The 23,992-nt window shown below is 40.2% G+C and overlaps 1 protein-coding gene across 1 annotated transcript in view; it reads left to right on the plus strand.

The window, feature by feature from the left end:
• Positions 1 to 22,928, plus strand: part of KRIT1 (KRIT1 ankyrin repeat containing) — a 49,094-nt gene extending 26,166 nt beyond the window's left edge. Inside the window, exons 5-18 of the mRNA XM_063452447.1 lie at positions 473 to 565; positions 866 to 995; positions 2,009 to 2,252; positions 2,998 to 3,113; positions 3,584 to 3,727; positions 5,870 to 6,026; positions 6,535 to 6,642; positions 13,023 to 13,179; positions 13,680 to 13,831; positions 15,268 to 15,434; positions 15,566 to 15,653; positions 16,214 to 16,420; positions 18,023 to 18,139; positions 22,304 to 22,928. Of these exons, the coding sequence (XP_063308517.1) occupies positions 473 to 565; positions 866 to 995; positions 2,009 to 2,252; positions 2,998 to 3,113; positions 3,584 to 3,727; positions 5,870 to 6,026; positions 6,535 to 6,642; positions 13,023 to 13,179; positions 13,680 to 13,831; positions 15,268 to 15,434; positions 15,566 to 15,653; positions 16,214 to 16,420; positions 18,023 to 18,139; positions 22,304 to 22,393 (1,970 nt within the window). The 3' untranslated portion in view covers positions 22,394 to 22,928. The remainder of the gene's footprint in view (positions 1 to 472; positions 566 to 865; positions 996 to 2,008; positions 2,253 to 2,997; positions 3,114 to 3,583; positions 3,728 to 5,869; positions 6,027 to 6,534; positions 6,643 to 13,022; positions 13,180 to 13,679; positions 13,832 to 15,267; positions 15,435 to 15,565; positions 15,654 to 16,213; positions 16,421 to 18,022; positions 18,140 to 22,303) is intronic.
• The last annotated feature ends 1,064 nt before the right edge of the window (positions 22,929 to 23,992 follow it).

Here is a 23,992-nt window from a genome sequence, read left to right on the forward strand (position 1 = left end):
GTCTCAGTCAATCGATTACTTCAGAAGTTGTATGAAAAATATTAACGATGGACTTTGCCTACCAACACATTATTAGCTATAACACATAATGTAGTGACAATTCCTGATAAATATTGCCTTAATTACCAAATCTGGTCATTTGCATGTCTTACAGTCACGCATACACAGTGATAGATAAAACTACAGTATACTTGAATTTATCACAGAGATATCTGCTATGTACTAAACAACACCAGTAGCCAAGCAAACAGGCAGGCTATATATCTGTCTTGAGATGATAGCAGCTAATGGAAAATCAATTTTACTGACTTCTTTTACATGTTTATTCTATATAATGGATTTCTACAGCAATCCGTAAAGATCAGCCCTCTGAACCAGGGGTAGGGTGGAATGTAGAAGCATGCTTGACCAGTTAAGCTATATGATTATTATTGTAATATCCTTTTCACCCTTGGTGTCTTTGCATGTGTAGGTAAAAGAGTTGTATTGATGAAAAAGTTTCAACTTGATGGAGAAAAGATTGGCCGGGAAGCTGCTCTTTTTCTGGTCCCCACGGCTGTTAAAGGTACATTTTTTTTTCCTTTTGTCTGCACAGAGTTCCATAGGTAATGCTGGTTCTCCTTTGCACTCCAGATGTTATCTTCATTTTTTCATTTCCCATGATGCTCCATAACCTGTTTGGCTTACTAAGCATCATGGGAAAGGAAGACCACTGCAGGCGGCTAAGTTGCCCAAGGATGGCCATCACTCTGCACACAGTATGTTGACTTCTTTGTATTTAAAAGATGTGTCAAGCAGTTAAATTAAGGGTAATGGTTACATTTGATGGTTATTTATTGTTTTTTGTTGTTGCTGTTTTTCCAAGAAAATGCGAAGAGCACCTATAACCCAGGGACTCCGGTTTTCTACTGTCTGCAAGATATCATGAGGGTCTGCAGTGAATCAAGTACTCATTTTTCCACAATTACAGCCCGGATGTTAATTGCTCTAGATAAGTAAGCTGTATTTTTATTTTTTTTACAGAAAGCAATGTATTGTATGTGTTTGATTCCTGATATCAATCTGACTTTATATATATATATATATATATATATATATATATATATATATATATATATATATAATTCTCCGCCACCCCGCAAATTATGTGAGCGGTGGTCTATTGATAGATGACAGGAGGACATGGTCGGATACACAGTGGAGATGGATCACTTTGTCCAATGCCAAATTAGCCAACTGAACTCTAAAGCACCTCTGTCATGATTTTCCTCTTAGCATAATAAAATTATTTGGAAAATATACACCAATACGTGGATGCAACTAGCATGGGATAAAACATCCAACAAATAGAAGAGCATTGCATCTATGCATAAAGAAATTCAGTGTTTTGTAGATGGACAATTGTGCTAGTGGTCATGGATTATAAAACCAACCTTTGTTCACACCAAACATTCCTTCTTGGATATAGGCCCTCATATGACTAACAGGGAACCGTCTGTCAGCGCACTGTGAATGCCGGACTGTGAATAATGGCATAAACATGACACATTTCAGTCTAGCACTTCATCAAAGGCATAATTAAACATGTAAACCCCATCATAGATTGTGGATGTCTGTATTCCTGCAAGAATATGTTGAGAAAGTGGAATATATGAACTTTTGTAATAAAATTGAGGATGTAGAGCAGGGCCACTAAACCTTATTTAATATGGCACAGGATTGGGAAAAAAAACAGGTACAAGAAAGTAGCTGTATGCAATAAAATATGTATCTAGATAGAACAAAAGTCATTAAGGATTATGGTGGGATTCATATTTAATTAAATCCGTTAATAATGGTGATCAGGTTTAAGCTAGTGTGATAATTCGTAAATGGTTTCTTTATAACCTTGATCACAGACTAACCTAAGCTGTTTGTTGATTACTTTTCCCATGATGCTCAGCAAGTGTTAACGTTCAGCATCACAGTTTCATGGTAATTGCTCACATGGTATTTTGTTTCTATACAGGTGGTTAGAAGAACAGCATACCCAGTCCCATGCCATCTCTGCTTTGTTCAGGCCTTCGCCTTTAGAGAGGATTAAAACCAATGTCACGAACCCTGCGTATACCACGGAATCTTCCCAGTCTGAGCATTCCCTGCACATGGGCTATACCGCTCTGGAGATAAAGAGTAAAATGATGGCCCTGGAAAAGGCTGACCTGTGTATCTACAATCCTTTGTTTGGGTCTGATCTTCAGTATACGAATAGGGTAAAGTGCTTACAATGTATCCACCATAAAATGTTCAATTATAGAACATGAAAAGGGAAAGTGCGGAGGTGACATGTAATGAATAAGAACAATGGAAGAGTTTATGTATGAAAATAAAAAAGGGGTGTGTGTTTTCTTGCAAGAGTTCAAATCAGAATACACTTGGCTGGAAAATGTAACACATATTTGCATTCTCTCTATCTACCCATATATAACCCTTTTTAATATATAAATGTAAGTTTGCTAATGTTAAGACAATAAAATGCAATATTAAAGGGACACTCCAGGCACCCAGACCACTTCTGCCCATTGAAGTGGTCTGGGTGACAACTCCCATCCCCCTTAAGGGTTTTTTACCCCTTCAGCAACATAGGATAGGGGGCAGAAGGGAGGGGGGCACTCTAGGATTCTCTAGTGCCAGGAAAATGGGTTTGGTTTCCTGGCACTGGAGAGTCCATTTAAACAAATGATGTAGAAAAACAAGGTTAATATGCAGATTATTAATTACTTGTTAATCCAGAAAGAAAGCAATTTTTAAATCAAAATTTTTTCCGTGTCTTTAGTTAAATTTGTAAATATTTGCAGTGTTTCTTTTGACACATTTTAGATCAACATTAGCAAGCGCAGTATGTGCAAAGCTGAACTGTACTGATTTCAGTATTTTTTTCAAAGTAGATTGTAGTGGTACTCTGCAGTGGACGTCACATGCTTTTGTGAGCTAAATAATTTTCGTTTGATGTTCTAGGTTGACAAAGTGGTTATAAACCCATACTTTGGACTCGGAGCTCCCGATTATTCAAAGATACAGATCCCAAAAAGAGAAAAATGGCAAAGAAGCATGAGCAGTGTCATGGAAGACAAGTATGTCATGTTATGTCATTGAAATGAATCTTATTTTCAACTTGCTGAATTGGCTTAATAGAATAGAGTAACGGTGTCCACTCTAAAGGCCCCTTATGTAAAGTAATCATGGGGGCAATCCTGGTTAGAAGTGACCGATTTTATGCAATACATATCTGCAAAAAAATCTAGTAATAAAGAGAAAGTCCATGCATTTGCTGGGTGTTCAGTGAGATATTTACAGACCAAGAAATGGATGAACCAATCAGAAGGCTTCCAATTCAGTGAGCCTACATTGCGCGAGGGAATTGAGGGATGTACAATTAAGCACTTGGCGGCATTTTTATTCATTATCAAAGCCTAGCAGATCACAGCTGCTTGGCAATTGTTATCAGCTTTAGCAACAGCTCCGTTCACAGTTTTGTGGAGCTGTAGGATGCAATTCTGCATTTTTATTTTCATCTAACCTGTTCTTTGTTAATGCTCTGCAGGGAGCGCCAGTGGGTTGACGACTTTCCTTTGCACCGCTGTGCCTGTGAAGGCGATACAGAACTGCTTGGCCGGTTACTGGATAAGGGCTTTTCAGTAAACCAGTTAGACAATGATCAGTGGGCACCAATTCACTATGCATGCTGGTGAGTAGCAACACGGCTCGGATAGACATTGGTTTATTTTGCAAGGCTTTTTTATTTTTTTTTATGAAGTATATAAAACAAAAAAAAAACATGAGCTTATATGAAACTAAAAAACAACATACAGCAAATATTTGATGTAATCATTAAAAGCTTGCTGTCTGAGCTTTCAACACTAGCACGGCACAGTTTTGTTTTTGTTTTTTAAATTGCATATTGATTGACCACTGCGTGACCTCTCAGCGTTGATATAGCTTTATGCATTCTGAATTTTAATATAAATCATGTTTGAATTCCCAGTAGGATGGGAAATGATATTCATGCCATGTATATGCTGATACATTTTATCAGGTGCTATTGATCGTGAATACAAAATTAAGGATTTCCCATTGCAACGCCATTATTGTTTGTTAAACAATGAGCTTCCAGTTGCAGTTTTTCAGTAATTGCTCATCCCAGCTGTCCAATCGTCTTTATTTAATACACTTTTAAAATGAACATATTTCCCTCTACGCAAAGCAGTTAAGACGTTAGTGATTTAGGAACAAACCATACAACCAATTTGCTTTTGGTTGTTTGGAGATTGAATCCATCTCTGTATATTGATTTTGCTAGATCTGAAAACAAAATGGGACTGATTTGGCATAGTACAGTTTGCTGATAAAAAATCAGAATTGTCCCAGTACAGTGGAATAAATATATCTGTGTGTGTTCCATTCTAAAATGTGGTCTAATAGTGCCCATTGAAACCAGTGGAATCAGCAGGCACATTCCATTGGTGACTCTTCCCATTTTACATTTTTGCACCACTTTTAGAACAGAAAATATTGCTGATCTCCCTCAGTGTATCTGTCACCAAGCACTGTGTCTGCTTTGTGTCATTCCAGTTGTCATAAAATTTTTTATCAAGAACACACCTTGTCTGGTTCCAGTTCTCCCTGTACATAGGACTTATATCAAGCATGTCAAACTCAAAGTCTAGCACGGGCTGAGTAAATAAGGTTTACGTTTATGTGGGCTGCAAAAAAAAAAAAAAAAAAACTTACATTTTCATAGAAACAGTACAGTATGAAAAAACACAGCACCCCCCTCTACTAAATTTCAGTCCCCTCCCCCCATATACTAAATCCCAGCACCCCCCTCTACTAAATCCCAGCACCCCTCTGTAGCCAACCCTGTAGCCACTCACATTGGCGCTGCCAGTATGCGACTCCGGAGTCCGGCCTCTGGTATACCCCAAATGGTGCCATCCGCACCCTATGCCAAAACGGATCCTCCCATTGCTTCTTGAAACCCTGTGAAGGTGGAGCACGTCAATGTCACGTTGGAATGTGACGTGGCGTTGTGTGCCTCCGTGCACCTCAAGGTCCTCCACTGTCCAGCCGCGGCCATCGCAACACTGGCCGACACACTCACTGACAGACACACACATATTTACACATTCTTGCACACACTCACATCATTGTATTTATCCCTGGGGTCCACTGGGGATCTTCTATCTGGAGATCTCCTTCCTGCTGCTCACTCTTCCCTTACGCGCCCAGTTAAGTGATGCCGGGTGCCCGAATATGATGTCATATTCCAGCACCACTACAGAGCGCGCGAGGGAGCAGTGAGGAGCAGGAAGACTGAGCTCCTCCTGCGACCTCTCCTCCGGCCGAGTAAATTTTAGCAGAGTAGGCACCTGTAATGTGGAGAAAGCAGGTGCCTACTCTACTTTAACACTAAGCATGTACGGGCCACGAGTTTGACATGCTTGACTTACATAGTTAGAAAATGTACAGATCAAAAAGTTTATGGGGGTTGTTCCATCTATGATCTATGCATTAATTGCTAAATTGCTGTGAGTGGAAGTTGAATCATAGGTGAACACAATGTTGATACCTGTCCACTGCATTGTGGGTAAATGCACAGACTAAAGTGCGTGACTTATTTCCCATGGTTCATTATTGGCTTCCAGGGCAGCCTTGTTTTATTGAACTGTGAACTATTTTCCTTAGCAACTGCTGAGTTAATCTGCTCAGTGCTATTAGTGCTAGGGGAATTGGCTGTCCACAGGCTATTAAATCTCTAACAACTGTAACGTATGTTTCCACTCTAGAATGAAAGGTGTTCTTTTCACATTCTTCCTTTTACCTTCCTAAGGTATGGCAAGGTGGAAGCCACGAGTATGCTCTTGGAGAAAGGAAAGTGTAATCCTAATTTGTTAAATGGCCAGCTCAGTTCCCCTCTTCATTTTGCCGCCGGGGGAGGTCATGCAGAAATCGTACAGATTCTATTGAATCACCCAGAAATAGACCGGGTGAGTTCTTCAATAATGTTTTACTACATTTGCAGTCCCTTTTCAGTTGCAAAATGGAACCATCCAAACTTTAATGTGACTGGTGGTTTAGTTCAAAGAGTGGCAGTTCTGGTCACCTGTCCATAACGTTTTCTATGCATTCTACAAGAACCTTCTTCTCATTATCCCTTTGAATTCATATATCCTTCATCGTTGACATGATCCAATTACATTTTAATGTCTTCTACCTCCTCTGTGGGCAATGGCAGCAAGATCAACATCTTGGAATTGTACTGGAATTGTCCTCCCCGTATTCAGTAAGAAGTATAACAAACTATTTTTAGGCACTCTGGCAACCAAACTTTTTTGACCTGTTCTCTTTGTAGTTTTAATATGCAATTAGCATCTCATTAATAGAGTTTTCATATACATATCCATAGAGTAATTCATGGGCTCCTCTTTAGTCTATCAAACCAAGTCTGTGTTTTGCAGTTCTTTAACATCTTGTGAACTCCCTGATTAATTTCAGCACGTCTCTGACCAGCAAGGACGTTCTCCCCTAGACATCTGTGAAGAGAACAAGCAGAGCAAGTGGGAAGAAGCTGCCCAGCTGTTACAGGATTCAATGAACAAGCCGGTATGTTGCTTGACATTGTTATTTATAATCCATCAACATATTCCACAGGGAAGTGCAGTGAACGGGGACCGTACATGCGAGTATTTGCATAAGAATAGTTATATTTACAGTTCTAGGTGTTTGAGTATGTAGTAGCTCTCCCAGGCATTTTTAGAATCTCACGATAGTAAATTTATATATCTGCAGGTGACTGCAAATGCAGTCGATGGTTTACAATTTACTCGAAATTAGCCTTTTTTAATAGGAAACTATAGCAAATAGCCTCCATGTTGTTTATTTGTACTTGTAACTACCATTACCTGTGTTTCTTTGTAGAGACTCCAGGAAACCACAAAATAACTTGCACCCTTTTTGCAGACTACTGACCATTACATTTGTATTATTATTTCCAACCAATTGACTAGTTCCTTACCGAGCAGTGAAGATAATCCCCTTCAGACAACCTCAGTTATCCATGTGAGATTTATTATCCTGGTTAAACATCCAGCCAGCACCTAGGCCACTGATTGCTAGTCTCGGTAACACAGAAGTTTCGGAACACCACTTCTTGACAACTAGTTGTGCATGATGGCCATCGTAAGCTTAGGTTGTGATTGCACTTCCAGTTCCAAGATTCCCAGACACCATGTAACACTATTTTACTATTAATATATTGAAGTGGCCTGTTTCAAGGTTATACATAGTTTATCACTCACTCCACTGTGCTCTATGCTCTGATCCCTGCAGAGTATGTTGATGAACATTGTTTGTCTATGATTGTCTATGATTGCTTCTGTCATGCTTGAAGATACACTGTTATGATCAAAGGTCCTCTGGGATATTCAGAGTTCTAGAAATTTCAGTGCTCAGATGGTGAACCTGCACGTCTGACAGTCTATAGTCTTTAAAAGCCGTGCTATGTGAAGGAAAAAAATTGAGAATGTACCGTAATTTAATTTTTTTTTAGAATAGTCATGTGATTTACTCTAATACTAATTTTTTGAGAGATCTGATGATACAATATATTAGTGTAATACATATATTGCATATTTAATATTGATACAGTAGTATGACATGATCTTGGGCGTAATGTCAATGTCTTTTATATATCCAGATACATCAAATATATTTCACAATATAATTTCCCAGTTCTCCCACTAGAGAGCGCTGTGTCTAACAATCATTTCTACTTTAAAAGCTAGCTACATGTCAAAGAAAATATATGTAAAAAGAAACAAAATAACCTGTATTAAACAGAAATACTAAAAAGTAAGGTAATTAATTCTCACTGTTTGTCAATTATGTGTTTTTTGAAATTTGATATTGTGAAAGAGATTGTGTGTTGTAAAAATAGCGTACATTTACATCTGGGGATATAAGCAATAAAAAATGCTTCAATGTCATCTATAAACTGGCATTGTGAGAGTTATCACAAGTCTGACAATGTCAAAGGGTAAAGCTAGTTTTGTTAAAGTGCAATCTAGGCAAAATGGTGCCGATCCTTTAACCCCTTAAGGACACATGACATGTGTGACATGTCATGATTCCCTTTTATTCAAGAAGTTTGGTCCTTAAGGGGTTGAAGTGCTTACAATTTTAGTTTTCAAGCATTCTTTCAATTTTGAAAACTAAATTACAGAAATTAAATCTGATTTAAAGCCAACAACCTAATTAGAAAATGTATGGTAAATGGGGAGAGAGAGTGCAACAAGTGCAGGCTAGCCACTCAAGAAAGGGATCACTCCTGAATCCCAACAATGTAACAGACACAAATAGTATAGTTAAAAAACGTATACATGTGACCGTGCCGCTATCACAAGTAGAATATGGCATGGAATAGACGGTAGAATATGGCATGGAGTAGAAACATAACAATAAGAATACATAGTGAAAGTATTTAATGATAACACAAAAAAGGGTAAAAAATAACAGAGATACACTCACAAATCAAGTGGCACAAAGAGAAATATATTTGTTTGTGCAAATAAACTTTTCAGCCACCAATGGGCCCCATAAGGTTGATGTCAGCCAATGGTACCTCAGGATATCAATCTATCGCTGTTCTCACCAGTCCTCAGAAACAAAATACACTGGAAACAACCTTATTGGGGACTTAGCCCATTGGTGGCTGAAAAGTGTATTCGCACAAACATATATTTCTCTTTGTGCAACTTGATTTGTGAGTGTATCAGTTATTTTTTTTACCCTTTTTTGTGTTATCATTAAATACTTTCACTATGTATTCTTTTTTTTATGTTTCTATATCATGCCATATTCTACCGTGTGAATGGTACATTTAAAATTACACTTGTGTTAGCAACAACCTAATTGGATATTGGAAATTTGCCTGCAGGAAAGAGTTGGATATTTGCCTGAATGGAATATAGAAACATAGAATGTGACGGCAGATAAGAACCATTCGGCCCATCTAGTCTTCCCAATTTTCTAAATACTTTCATTAGTCTCTGGCCTTATCTTATAGTTAGGATAGCCTTATGGCTATCCCACGCATGCTTAAACTCCTTTACTGTGTTAGCCTCTACCCAGGGCCGGTGCAAGGATTTTTGCCGCCCTAGGCAAAAGTAAAGTTTGCCGCCCCCTCCCCATGTGATATCACAATGCCCCACCCATATGATCTGCCATGTTAACTAACGCCAGTGCTGCAGTGCCGCCGTGTTTACATTAAAAGGCCTGCAGGTACAGGCTATAGACACCAGAACCACTACATTAAGCTGCAGTGGTTCTGTGGACTATTGTGTTTCTTTAATGTGAGGTAAATTAGAGATTAGTGCCACGAATAATATACTAGATTGCGTACTTACAACCAGATGAGGATGATGATGGGCTCTAGCTGCAGTCTGGCACCACTGGTCTGGTGTAGAACAGGATCTCTGGAGGCTGTTTGTAACTGTGGTCACAAAAATCAATGTTCTGGGAGAACGGGAAGCAGCTCCCTTTTTGGGGGGCCCTTTACACAGCTCAGGGTCCACCTTCATGTTCCACCAATGAGTTTGTTCACAGGGGGTGGAGTGTGTAGGGGATGTCCTGATATGTGTGTAAGGAATGCATTGTGTTAATCTGTTTTTGTATGTGTAAGGGCTGCAAGGTGTGTTTCTGTGTATGTACGGGATGCAGTGCGTGCGTCTGTAAGGGGTGCATTGAGTGTGTGTAAGGAATGCATTGTGTGTTTCTGTGTGTGTAAGGGTTGCATGATTGTGTGTGTGTGTGTGAGATGGATGTCAATCTCTTCCCCCCCCCCTTCCTCCCTTGTCACTCTCTTCCCCCCTCCCTCCCTTGTCCCTCTCTTTCCCCCCCTCCCTCCCTTGTCCCTCTCTTTCCCCCCCCTCCCTCCCTTGTCCCTCTCTTTCCCCCCCTCCCTCCCTTGTCACTCTCTTTCTCCCCCCTCCCTCCCCACTCTATTTCTCCCCACTCTCTTTCTCCACCCTCCCTCCCCACTCTCTTTCTCCCCTTCTCCCCCTCCCTCCCCAATCTCTTTCTCCCCCCTCCCTCCCTTGTCACTCTCTTTCCCCCCTCCTTCCCTTGTCACTCTCTTCCCCCCCCTCCCCAGTCACTCTCTCCCCCCCTCCCCACTCTCTTTCTCCTCTCCCCTTCTCCCCCTCCCCACTCTCTTTCTCCCCCTCCCCCTCCCCACTCTCTTTCTCCCCCTCCCCACTCTCCACTCTCTTTCTCCCCCTCCCCACACTCTTTCTCCCCCCCTCCCTCGTCACTCTCTTTCTCCCCCTCCCCACTCTCTTTCTCCCCTTCTCCCCCTCCCTTGTCACTCTCTTTTCCCCTTCTCCCCACTCTCTTTCTCCCCTCCCCTTCCCCACTCTCTTTCTCCCCTCCCATTCTCCCCCTCCCCACTCTCTTTCTCCCCTCCACTTCTCCCCCTCCCCTTCTCCCCCCTCCCCACTCTCTTTCTCCCCCCTCCCCCCTCTCTTTCTCCCCTCCCCTTCTCCCCCCTCCCCACTCTCTTTCTCCCCTCCCCTTCTCCCCCCTCCCCACTCTCTTTCTCCCCCCTCCCTCCTCCCCACTCTCTTTCTCCCCCCTCCCCTCTCTTTCTCCCCCTCCCTCCTCCCCACTCTCTTTCTCCCCCCACTTCTATTGTAGCGTGGCCGAGCTCTGTATGGTCCGCGGGTACAGGGAGCTTTTGTTTCCTGTACCCGGCCGGACTAACAGGAAGTGCACACTCAGTGTGCACTTCCTGTTAGTCAGGCCGGGTACAGGAGACAGATGCTCCCTGTACCCGCGGACCATACAGCGCTCGGCCACGCTACAGTGAGGGAGTGACAGGAGGGAGCGCTGAGCGCTTCCATCCTGTCAGCCCCTCTCCTCATGCTGCGCCCGGGCGGTGCGCCCTCATGGACGCATCAGCCTGGGCAAAGCTGCAGCTGCCTGAGGCTCTCTACAGAGCGCTCGGGCGGCTGCAGGATGAGGGGGGCCGGCGCTCCTGGCGGCGCCCCTTCCCTGTCTCGTCTTTCCTCCAAGCTATACATGTTAAGATCCTTTAACCTTTCCTGGTAAGTTTTATCCTGCAATCCATGAACCAGTTTAGTAGCCCTTCTCTGAACTCTCTCTAAGGTATCAATATCTTTCTGAAGATACGGTCTCCAGTACTGCGTACAATACTCCAAGTGAGGTCTCACCAGTGTTCTGTACAATGGCATGAGCACTTGCCTCTTTCTACTGGTAATACCTCTCCCTATACAACCAAGCATACTGCTAGCATTTCCTGCTGCTCTATTACATTGTCTGCCTACCTTTCAGTCATCAGAAATAATCACCCCTAAATCCCTTTCCTCAGATGTTGAGGTTAGGACTCTATCAAATATTCTGTACTCTGCCCTTAGGTTTTTACGTCCAAGATGCATTATCTTGCACTTATCCACATTAAATGTCAGTTGCCACAACTCTGACCATTTTTCTAGTTTACCTAAATCATTAGCCATTTGGCTTATCCCTCCTGGAACATCAACCATTGAGAGTAACTAAACCGCTGACTAGAATGGGCTTTAAAGGACAATTGTCATCACATTTTCAAAAATTATCGGGTTTTTTTTTTTTATAAAAAAAGTCCATTACAGTAATTAATTGAGATTTTGATTTATTTAAATGACGTATATTTATTATTGTAGGAGGATTTCACTTTTTCTGCATAAGTAGCCATGTTGGGCCTGACTCTGACCAGTTGCTACTCTGTCTAACTCACCTGCTGTTGTAGTTACACACAGAACAATCACAGCAGCAGGCAAGTTAGATTGATCAGCAGTCAGTCAGATACCCATAGAGTCTCACCCAATATGACTGCTCAGCCCCCAAAAAAGAGAAATTTTATATAATTTTTTTTTCACTAAATGTAATAAACTTTTTTTTTAAAAGCAGAGTGAAAACGTGAGGACATTGGTCCCTTAACTCTTGCTATCGTTGGTGCCAACTTATTATTATGTGTTACAGACCTTGAACAACAATCTGGGTCTCTTTCCATCTATTAAGCAGTTAATTATTTGCAGCAACATAGCCCATTAGGGATAAATACTACATTAGGGATACATACTAAATACTACAGAAATCATCTCAGTTAGGAAAAAGCATCTAACTATTGTATTGTCTAGTCTTGACCATGGGAAATACTGTTTCCACTTTCTAAAATAACAAAGTTGTAAGATAAGAGTGCTGGTATATCATTGAAACATTTAGTTGTTTTCCTTTTTCATGCAGTATTGATTACTGCATACCTCTATAGCAGGTTCTTGCCAGCAGCCTCACCTTCTAGCCAAATCTGCCATATCAACCAGAAGGGGTTCATCCACGCACTACTAACACAAATAAAATTGGGTCAAATATCTCTTGTAACCTATACTATGTGAACAGTCTCTCACAAATAAAGGAGTGTTTGATCATTGTGATACAATCGTATAGAAAATGCAAAACAAATCTAATTATCGGACATTTTGTGTGTGCAACACTTAATGGCCTGTAACTCTGCTTAGTCTCAAGGCAAAATCATATCAACTTAAACTGTTTATTTTTTCCTCCAGTTCACAACTCATTTTTCACAATTTGCATTTCTTAAACTCTATCTCTCTCTCCCGCTTTTCCTGGTCTTCAAGGTCATTGTCCACTCGATGCACTAACGGCCATTAGAGGCTGATCTTTTGTTATTGTAAGGTCCTCGGGAGCTAGGAAATCACATAATTTTTTTCAAAAGTTTTTAAATTACTATGCTAACACATTTCTCTTCCTAGGTACATACCCTAACAGTGTAAGTATATATGTATTTGAAAAAGAGGAGCCATGCAATGCATTCTGTAAAAGAATCCATAGTTTTTTTGTTATTACGTACGTTTATACATAATTTCTATAATTTCTGGGTTCTGTTTTTGTTTTTGTTTGTGTGGTAGTATGAAAAAGTGCGTATATATCGAATGGACGGGTCATACCGCTCAGTGGAGCTGAAGCATGGGAATAATACGACGGTACAGCAAATCATGGAGGGAATGCGTCTTTCACAAGAGACCCAACAGTACTTCACCATTTGGATCTGTTCAGAGAATATCAGTAAGCATGGTTCTTCAAAATGTCTAATTTAGACTAAAATAGCCATAATTAACATGTAGAGAGACACTCTAACACAAATAATCACTGATTTGGTAGCTATACCTCCTAACAAAACCAATCTTTCTAGTTCAGCCTATAATTTGCAATTTGCCCAGACTTCATGACCGTTCACACTTGAGTGAATAAACCTCCCTGATTTTGTGATTGAAGACAAATCTTGAAAATGTAATATTGGATTTACAAAAACATTAGTTCTCATGGTTCTTAAAATGTTCCTTAACAATCACAAGACATGCTTTGTTTGTACTACAGCTAATAATTCTGAGCTATGACCTGTTACCGGGCATGTACAAATGAGCACTTTTTATTGTTTATTGCTTTAAAGGAACACTCTCTAAGCACCATAACCACTTCCGAACACTGTAGTAGTTATGGTGCTTGGAATGTTCCATTCATACAGATTGCTTTTTAATTATGTTTTTTTTTTTTCCTTTCCTAAGGTCTTCAGTTGAAGCCATTTCACAAACCTTTGCAGCACATCAGAGATTGGCCAGAAATCGTTTGTGAGCTGACAAACCTAGATCCACAAAGAGAGACTCCGCAACTCTTTCTTAGGAGGGATGTGAAACTTACTCTAGACATAGAGAAAAAAGTAAGATGGGGGGGACACGGTCAGCAACCCTGCTTTTTAATGAATATGAACCATTTAAGAACATATTATATCAAGTCAGAAATATTGGCTTACAGTCCTTAAGTAAGACTTATTTTGTTGTTTTGGCTTAGTGCTCCAGTACATCGATTTCAAAATAGAGCGAAAACTGTAGGCTGGCAGCCGGGGACGAACGCCCTGCCAACGCTAGTGCAGAAAGTCTGTAATTAATCAAGCTCCTTAGCTGACTCCTTTATAAACGTAAATTAAATAATTTTCAACTAATAAAAAATACGATTTGCACAGTAAATATATAATACTTTGTTCACCCAATCTGCAGCTGGCATATTCAGTATAGATCTTGATCTTATGTTTTATGTACCTCGTTCAGAACCAAAAATGCAGGTTAAGCAGTAAAATCAAAGTGACTGTTTGCAAAGAAAACGTGGTCGTTATGGTATAAAAGAAGCCAGTGAATCTTATCTATGCGTTATCGCATCTGATGTGGAAACTACCAAGCCACACTTTTAACCCTCTCATACCTCTGCCTGCCTAGGGTATGAAGGAACACATGTCCAAGTCCCTTCTGCTAGGGACTCCAGCTAGTTTAAATGTAATGATTCCTTTTATAATGATATTTGGCTGCTGACTACTTGCCTGGCCAGCTGGCAGACAATACATAATATTGTAGTCTCTCATTCCAAAAAAACAGATGAACTAAGTAAATAGATCTATTTGTTAGATATATGAATCTTGTACTTTATAAGGAATTCTGATGATTTACCTGGCAATATTTATTCATGTTATCTGACATTAGATCAGTCACAGAATATCCCCAAGTTTGCCTTTTTTTTTTTTTCATACAATTTTTTTCATACAATTTTTCTAATTCCGAACATATGTAGATCTTATGGAATAACACTATTTGTGTATTTTATTCTTTTAACCCCTTAAGGACACATGACATGTGTGACATGTCATGATTCCCTTTTATTCCAGAAGTTTGGTCCTTAAGGGGTTAAAGAGAGAGGCAAACATATGCAGTAAAGCAAAAGCCACCTACCATAATAACAAATCATTAAATCAAAGTATATCAGAATTCCAATGGTCAGCAGCAACAGGCCATTGGAATTATCCTTCCCAGCATACTCTTTAAACATGTTGCTCTGTGATTATAAAATAGAATTCTGCAATTCTTTCAGCGATTCCTATCCCAGGTCTGAAAGCAAACAAACAGTCCAAATGTTGCCAGTATTCCCTAAAAAGAAAATTGTCAGACGGCTAAATCCTGGATAGCTGCATTGCATCAAAACTGAGTTGGAAGCCCGCTGCAATAGAAAAAAAGATTCATAATTCAGCCATAGTACTGCTGTATCCCATAATACGCCCTGTTGGCAAAACATTTGACCATTTGTGTCTTCTATGATCTCTTTTTTAAGATTGAAGACCCTCTTGCTATTCTCATCCTTTTCGATGAAGCCCGGTACAACCTCCTCAAAAGTTTCTATCCAGCACCAGATGCAAAACTTATCACTCTAGCCAGCCTTCTCCTCCAGATAGTCTATGGGAACTACGAAAGCAAGAAACACAAGCAAGGATTCTTAAAGTGAGTTTCGTCTACCACTATTGGCCCAGATCACTACTGTATCTTTATTTACTAATATGTTTTGGGAGGGTGGGGCGGGGGGGTTTCTCCTGAATGTATTATTTGTGATATTACAATTTTTTTTTTTCCAGTGAAGAAAATCTAAAATCTATAGTACCGATCACTAAAGTGAAGAGCAAAGCACCGCATTGGACAAATCGAATTCTTCATGAGTATAAGGTGTATATATAAACCCAAGTGTTTATTTGTTCTGATGCTAAACTGATGGCTTTATAGAATATATACAACTCTGTTTATTATCCACACGTTGATCCTATGCTTACTTAAAGGAACTCTATAGCTCTAGGAATACAAACGTATATTCCTACTGCTATAGTGCCCTTCTAGGTAGTTAGGTTAGAGCGACAGCCACTATAGGCATTTGACCCTTTCCTGGTGTAAGGGAGTGCTGGGGCATTCTACAAAAGGAGGGCATTAACGCTGTGGCCCTCCCTATAGCGAAATACTTACCCTCCTCGGCAATCACAATCATGGGACCTGTCTGACAACCCAAGCAGCCCCACTGCAGCCAATCTGGCCTATCATGGAAAAATATATATGTTTTTTTTTTTCTATACACACACATTTTGCTAAAACAACAATGTTAAAATAGTGCAAAACAATAGAAATTGTACACGTTATACTTCAATATTATGCTTTTGGTCACTGTGAGTGTTACTGATTTAATCAGCAATACCAAAGGAAGCAAAGCTTTCATTGTGATTTCTTCATTTCTTTAGAATTTGAGTATGAGTGAGGGTGTGAGCAAAGAGATGCATCACCTGCAGCGGATGTTTCTCCAGAATTGCTGGGACATTCCCACGTATGGAGCCGCATTCTTCACTGGCCAGATCTTCACAAAGGCCAGTTCCAGCAACCATAAAGTCATCCAAGTGTACGTTGGAGTCAACACAAAAGGCCTGCATCTGCTTAATCTGGAAACCAAGGTAACATTGATGCCGTAACTTGTCTTTGTCTTAAAGGACCATTCCAGGCACCAAAATCTTGGCACTTCATCTCAATGAACATGCAGTGAGTTGTGTCTTCCAAAAATTATTGCCGCTTTGCTGTAGGATTTGTTGTACAACTTTGATACCTTTTGAAAGGGACACGCCAGGCGACATAACTACTAACGAGGCTAAATGCTATCAAAGTTATTTTATTGCTTGGAGTGTACTTTAAGTTGCATTCATATGCTTTTATGTCCATAAATCCAAGTAATAATGCTGAGAAATAAACCATTAACGTAGAAACTTGTTAATAGGGGTTTCGTTTTCAGTTGTTGCATTATGGTACTATCCACAAATTGATTGTGCAGCAGATGTAAAGACTTGAAGAGATCCGTACATTGCTTAATTAAGGCACCTTAATTGAATGTACCTAGTTCATGTCTGTCTTATGGCATTTTATAATGTAACTTGTATTCCAGATACACACTGTATTAGGTCTTAGATTAATGTCTTGCGTGCCTTCATCTTATTCATTGCATAAAGCACGGTGAATTATTATTATTGACATACTGGCATAATTTCTAGCAGAATGTCTTTAGTTAGCCAATATTGTTAAAAGCGCACTCTAAGCAACCTAACCATTACAGATTGCTATAGTGGTTTGATTGCATACCGTATCCTGGTGCAATATACTGGTTTAATTTTAAACTGTTTAGGAATAGTTTGATATTAAAAAAGGGGGTCTTCCTGGCACCAAGAGACTGGCCCCATGTCGTCCGCATTGATAAAGGAATTAACACTTCCACGTTATCATTTTCAGTTTTATCCAGCATGGAATGATATTGACCCATCCCTAACCAATACCAGCACTCTGAGTCACACAATGTCATAAAGTTTTATACAGGTTTATGGGATATTTACATTAATGTGGAGATGTTAATTCTGCATTATTAATGTGGCAAAGATAAGTATAGACCCTCGATTCCTGGAAGACTTTTGGCTTATGGCAAACCATTTGTATATAGTTTGACAGTGCCAGGGGATTTTAGACAATCTAACCGCTATAGTTTTAAAATGCATCTTTAAATTATGTGAGTCAATTTGGTAGATAATTAAAAATAACTTAAAGGGACACTACAGGCACCCAGACCACTTCATCTCATTGAAGTAGTCTGTGTGCAGTGTCCCTGTCCCCTTAAGCCTGCAATCTAAAACATTGCAGTTTCAGAGCGACTTCAATGTTTTCATTGCAGGGTTAAGCCTGCCTCTAGTAGCTGTCTACCAGAGAGCCCCTAGAAGCGCGTCCTGGCCTTTCACAGAGATTGACTCTCTGAAACAACTCTGGACTTCCTCACACTTTGCTAAGGATGTCCAGCATCTGCTAAATTTATTCAGTGCTTTCCTATGGGGAAGACCTAATGCTCGCGTGGCACTCGCCGGGCATGTGCATTAGGTTGCCCTACGACGCTGACGGATTTGGCTTTTCATCTGTTAATAGCATTATACAATGTTTTATTTTTTTATTCTTTTTACTTGGAGGAATACTTTGTTTGTATCATGGTTTGCTGTTTGAGAAACTTCCTGTGTGTGTGTTTTCAGGCCTTGCTGATCAGTTTGAACTTTGGACGGTTCACATGGCAGTTGGGAGATGCAGATATTTGTTTCCAAATCCATAGCCTGGAAAATAAAATGAATTTTATCGTACACACGAAGCAGGTAATTGTCCCGTTACTGCAGATCAATGTTTGTATTGTGCCGTGGATCAAAACAGAAAAGGTCTTAGTTCGGTAATGTGTTCCAGAGCAGGCATATTCTTTCAGGGTTATTTACAAGTGTGAAATGTCCTCAAAATTCTATTTCAACTTTATTGAATAACCCAGTCTGTGCTGACAGACATGCTGCATTCTTAAAGGACCACTATAGGCACCCAGACCACTTCAGCTCAATGAAGTGGTCTTGGTGCTAGGTCCATCTAGGGTTTACCCTGCAGCTTTTCACAGTGAGAAGACGCCAGCGTCCATAGGAAAGCATTGAGAATGCTTTCCTGTGGACTGACTGTGTGTGCGCGGCTCTTGCCGCGCATGCGCATTCAGCCGATGACGACCAAAGAAGAAGGGGAGTCCCCAGCGCAGAGGGAGCCTGGCGCTGGAGAAAGGTGAGTGTTTATCCCCCTTCAGCCCGGTGGGAGTGGGACACTGAGGGTGGGGGCACCCTCAGGGCACTATAGTGCCAGGAAAACGAGTTTGTTTGATAGCTGCTAGAGGCGCCTCCGCGCTTATCACTGTGATTTTCACAGTGAGAAGACGCCAGCGTCCATAGGAAAGCATTGACAAATGCTTTCCTATGGACTGATTGAATGTCGCGATACGCATTCGGCAGATGACGTCGGAAGAGGGAGGAGAGTCCCCAGCGCCGAGGAAGCCCGGCGCTGGAGAAAGGTAAGAATTTAACCCCTTCAGCCTGGCGGGAGTGGGACCCAGAGGGTGGGGGGACCCAAAGACCCTATAGTGCCATGAAAACGAGTTTGTTTTACTGGCACTATAGTGGTCCTTTAATCTTTTAAACCTGCGAGCAGGGCCCTGTCCCTCCATCTGGCATATCTAAACTTGTAACGGCACCTATTACCACCTTCCAAACAAACTAATCTGATCCATTCATGTATAACTTTATCTTGCTGTCTATCCGAGCTAATCTTCCACGTTTCTTTATAATCCCTTTTGTCAATAATACAATTTAACAAGTTGAATAGAACAGCGTGTTGCCATATGTATGGGATCAATACATCTGTGCATTGTATGCTGTGTGTGTAACACACCTGCGCACTGTTTGCTTTCTGCAATATATGGAACATTTTTAAAATATAAATGTTTAAGTGGTTTCTAACGAAAAACAAAGTTTAAAAGTGCCCACGGTGCGATTATGCAAAAAATATTTTACCCAGCTTGAATGATTTTAATAAATTTAATTTGGAAACACTATATTGCAGTGATACAACAGATTCATATTTTTGACATATGCAAGAAAAAGAGCGAAAAGGTCTGTCCCTGTGTACTGTAGAAGAAAATCGGTAAAATCCTTTATTAAATAAATCTACAAACACACACTTATAGTTACTAGATCATTAGTCACTGCTGCCACAATAATGGATAACTGAGGCAGAAAAGAGGACTCAAACTAACAATACTAAGTGAGGAATATGTACAAACGGGAAGTGAGTGAACAAAAAATAAAATGAATGGACAAAAACAGGGCAAAAACCACAGTAGGAGGTGAAGTAGATATGTCCCCAAAATGGTAGCTGTACAATGCACACAATACAATTGCAATAAGATAGCAAGAATGTAATGTATCGGTGCAGTGTAACAAAATCTATTAAAGTGCAAAAAATAGATACAATATATACAGCACACCAGATAATGCCCTAATATTTGTAGGGCTAGTATAACCTACTGTATGATAGCAGAAATATATAAATATAAATGAGAACAGCTGTCTTGGTTAATGCCCCTAAAAACAGAGACCAGATCTAGGACCCTCCTTTGGAAATCCCACTCAAAAGATGGAGTACATAGGGGTCCCAAGCTATGTAGCGGAAGAAAAAGCCCTTAGTTAGCACACTAATCGTAGAGAAATAAGAGTAATATATATAATATAGGTAGAGGTCCTAAACTGTGCCTTCAAGGGCACCTGTCTCTAGTAAGTGAATGTATAGACTGCCTACCTACATTAAGAGCTAATGCCCTAATCTGTGCCTTCGTGGGCACCTAACAATACTGGTCACAGAGCTAAACTGGTACGCTAGATGTGGTCTAATAGTCTATTATAATAGATCTAATGTACAAGTCCGGAGGTCCTGGGTGTAGCAATAATAGCTGCAAAAATAAGCGTGTAAAATAGCACGGAGGTTGCAAAAGATCACACCAAACAGGACCAAATATCAAGAGGCCCAATGCGCGTTTTGCCGAACACAGGCTCATCGGGGGGAACTGACTCCCCGAACAAGGTGAGTTTAAATAGCCCGCCAATAGTCCTCATTGGACCAACCGCGAGCATGATGTCATCAGCGATCGTTAACGGCTACGGTGGCTCAGCGGTTGGTCCAATGAGGACTATTGGCGGGCTATTTAAACTCACCTTGTTCGGGGAGTCAGTTCCCCCTGATGAGCCTGTGTTCGGCAAAACGCGCGTCGGGGCTCTTGATATTTGGTCCTGTTCGGTGTGATCTTTTGCAACCTCCGTGCTATTTTACACGCTTATTTTTGCAGCTATTATTGCTACACCCAGGACCTCCGGACTTGTACATTAGATCTATTATAATAGACTATTGGACCACATCTAGCGTACCAGTTTAGCTCTGTGACCAGTATTGTTAGGTGCCCACGAAGGCACAGATTAGGGCATTAGCTCTTAATGTAGGTAGGCAGTCTATACATTCACTTACTAGAGACAGGTGCCCTTGAAGGCACAGTTTAGGACCTCTACCTATATTATATATATATTACTCTTATTTCTCTACGATTAGTGTGCTAACTAAGGGCTATTTCTTCCGCTACATAGCTTGGGACCCCTATGTACTCCATCTTTTGAGTGGGATTTCCAAAGGAGGGTACTAGATCTGGTCTCTGTTTTTAGGGGCATTAACCAAGACAGCTGTTCTAATTTATGTTTATATCTTTCTGCTATCATACAGTAGGTTATACTAGACCTTCAAATATTAGGGCATTATCTGGTGTGCTGTATATATTGTATCTATTTTTTGCACTTTAATAGATTTTGTTACACTGCACCGATACATTACATTCTTGCTATCTTATTGCAATTTTATCGTGTGCATTGTACAGCTACCATTTTGGGGACGTATCTACTTCACCTCCTACTGTGGTTTTTGCCCTGTTTTTGTCCAATCATTTTATTTTTTGTTCACTCACTTCCCGTTTGTACATATTCCTCACTTAGTATTTTTAGTTTGAGTCATCTTTTCTGCCTCAGTTATCCATTATTGTGGCAGCAGTGACTAATGATCTAGTAATTATAAGTGTGTGTTTGTAGATTTATTCAATAAAGGATTTTACTGATTTTCTTCTACATTACACAGGGACAGACCCTTTCTCTCTTTTTCTTGCATTTATTAACCCAGGGTTATCCCCTTATCTGTTCCTATAAATTCTCCATCTTATATCTATATAGGGCCCACTCTCTAATATATTTTTGTCATATGTTTACGGGACACTCCAGGCACCAGTACAACGCATTTGATAGATGTTGCCTTATAAATATGCTTTATTTTCTGCATGTTCAAATCTTTAAAGTATTTGCACAAAAAAAATAAAGTTTTTTCAGAATGCTGCACCAGAAGCCTGCCCCCTCAAGGTAGACAGAGACTTCCTTATTAAATATACGCACACAGTCCCAACAACACTGAGTAAGCTGCTTTCAATTCACAACTTGGCTGCAGACAGCTGGAGCAACTAAAACAGGTAGTGATCTCCTCTCATTCCAATGCAGTTTGCTTTGTGGTTCATATCATTCAGTGCTTTCGGTGGTTAAGCTGTGTACATACATTTGATAAGGAAGTCTTCTCCTGTAGTGAGGGGTGTGGCTAAGTAGGGTGGGGCTTATGGTGCAGTATTCTGTAAAGAATTTAATTTTTTTTTTAAATTTTTTATACAAAAAATATATATTAAATAAAAAGATCTGAGCATACAAAAATACAGCATATTAATGAGGATAAAACCTGCAAATCAAATGCATTAAAATTGTATTGGTGTTCTGAGAGTCCCGTTTTAAATAAAGAAAACTCACTCTGAATCTAAATATACAGTTATTTCTGCATAATCATTTTACGTACTTGTATTTTCCCTTTTCTCCTCTTGAACGCAGGCTGGCCTTGTAGTGAAACTTTTGATGAAGTTAAGTGGTCAGTTTACACCCGCCGATCGGAATGTGTCTGAAAGATATGGTTACGGCTAGCACCCCAAGATGGCCTCTTGCTGCTTATTGACGGATTATTGGAGTGTGACAAAGTGACATGTTTATGAGTAATTTGTCCATAAATGAGTCCTCACACTTCTCTCTCTGCAGTAATCACTATGGACCAGGATGACTTAATTTATGACTGACTCTTCTTGTTTTCTCATACATCTCTTGCACTTCCTGCTTATAGACTTTGGTGAATCGAAATGGACCAAAGTGAATTTGGTTCTGGTTAGCCAGCCCAAAATGGATTCTTAACGCCTTTTCACATTTACTGCATTTTGTGCTTAGCTTGCCCTACAATCATTCCTGTTGCCTTCTGATACTTCTATCTAACATGGAGACCAAGACTAAGCTTCGCTAATTTAAGATAGACTTTTCCAGCCTAAAGTGTCTTATGCATTCCATGTTTCTACAATGCAATGAGAATGAAGGATTCGGTTTTATCCCGTTGCCATAAGGATATCCTGGTTTCTTCCAAAAATGACTATTTTGATGTTTAGTTTGTTTTTTGTATTTTGTTTTATTTTGTTTCCTTGGTTTGTTTACTTTGCTGAAAACAAAATCCAATATTTATTAAAAAAAATAAATAAAACTACTACTTTTATCTTGGAGTAATCTTAATTCTTTCTGAATCCGGGTTTGTGGTGTAATTTGAATGGAGTACACTGTCCAATCCACCTGACTTTCACTCCCTGTGCTCTGTTATTTAAGTTATCTTTGGTGAAGAGCATAAACTTACCTGACCAAAGATAACTGTGTATTTAGTTATCGGTTATACTCTTCAAATGGATTGGCAGCTTTTTCTGAATTTCAATACACATGGCTGCTCTGTAACTAAATTCATGAATGAATCTAGGTGATATCCACATTAATGTGGCAAAAGCCAGTGTAAAAGTATAAAAAGATAAACCGGAAACAAGGTGATTGCGCACACGATGGTTAAAATTCCTCACAGCTGATAATGATAAATAAACCTATAAGGTGTAAAAAATGGAAAACAGCATGGTGGGTATATACACACAAATAAGAATGGTGAGATAACTTGGAACACTCACAAATTCAAGAGCCAGTTAGAAGTTGGCTCTAGACTGTACAGCATGCATGTCAAACTCAAAGGCTTACACAGGCCAAATAAACAAGGTTTAAGTTTATGTGGGCCGCAAAAAAACGAAAACTTTATAGAAACGTAGGTTTATTTTGAAAAGCACAGTATAAAAATGCCCCCAGTACCCTCCTCTACTAAATCCCAGCACCCCCCTCTACTAAACCCCTGCTTATTTTAAAAAAAAACAAAACAAACAATATTAGCAAACAAGCAGAGTCCACTCACATTACTGCTGCCAGTGTGCCACACCGGAGTCCAGCCTCTGGTAATATCCCCAATGGTGCCATCCACACCCTGTGCCAAAGCGGTTCCTCTCGCTACTCCTTGAAACCCTGTGAAGGTGGAGCACATCAACGTCATGTCGGAATGTGACGTGGCATTGCGTGCCTCCAGGTCCTCCACTATCCAGCCGCGGCCATCGCAACACTGACCAAAACACACTCACTGACAGACACACACTCACTCACTCACTCACTCACTGACAGACA

Source organism: Pelobates fuscus, chromosome 4 (assembly GCF_036172605.1).
Source record: "Pelobates fuscus isolate aPelFus1 chromosome 4, aPelFus1.pri, whole genome shotgun sequence".
NCBI lineage: Eukaryota > Metazoa > Chordata > Amphibia > Anura > Pelobatidae > Pelobates > Pelobates fuscus.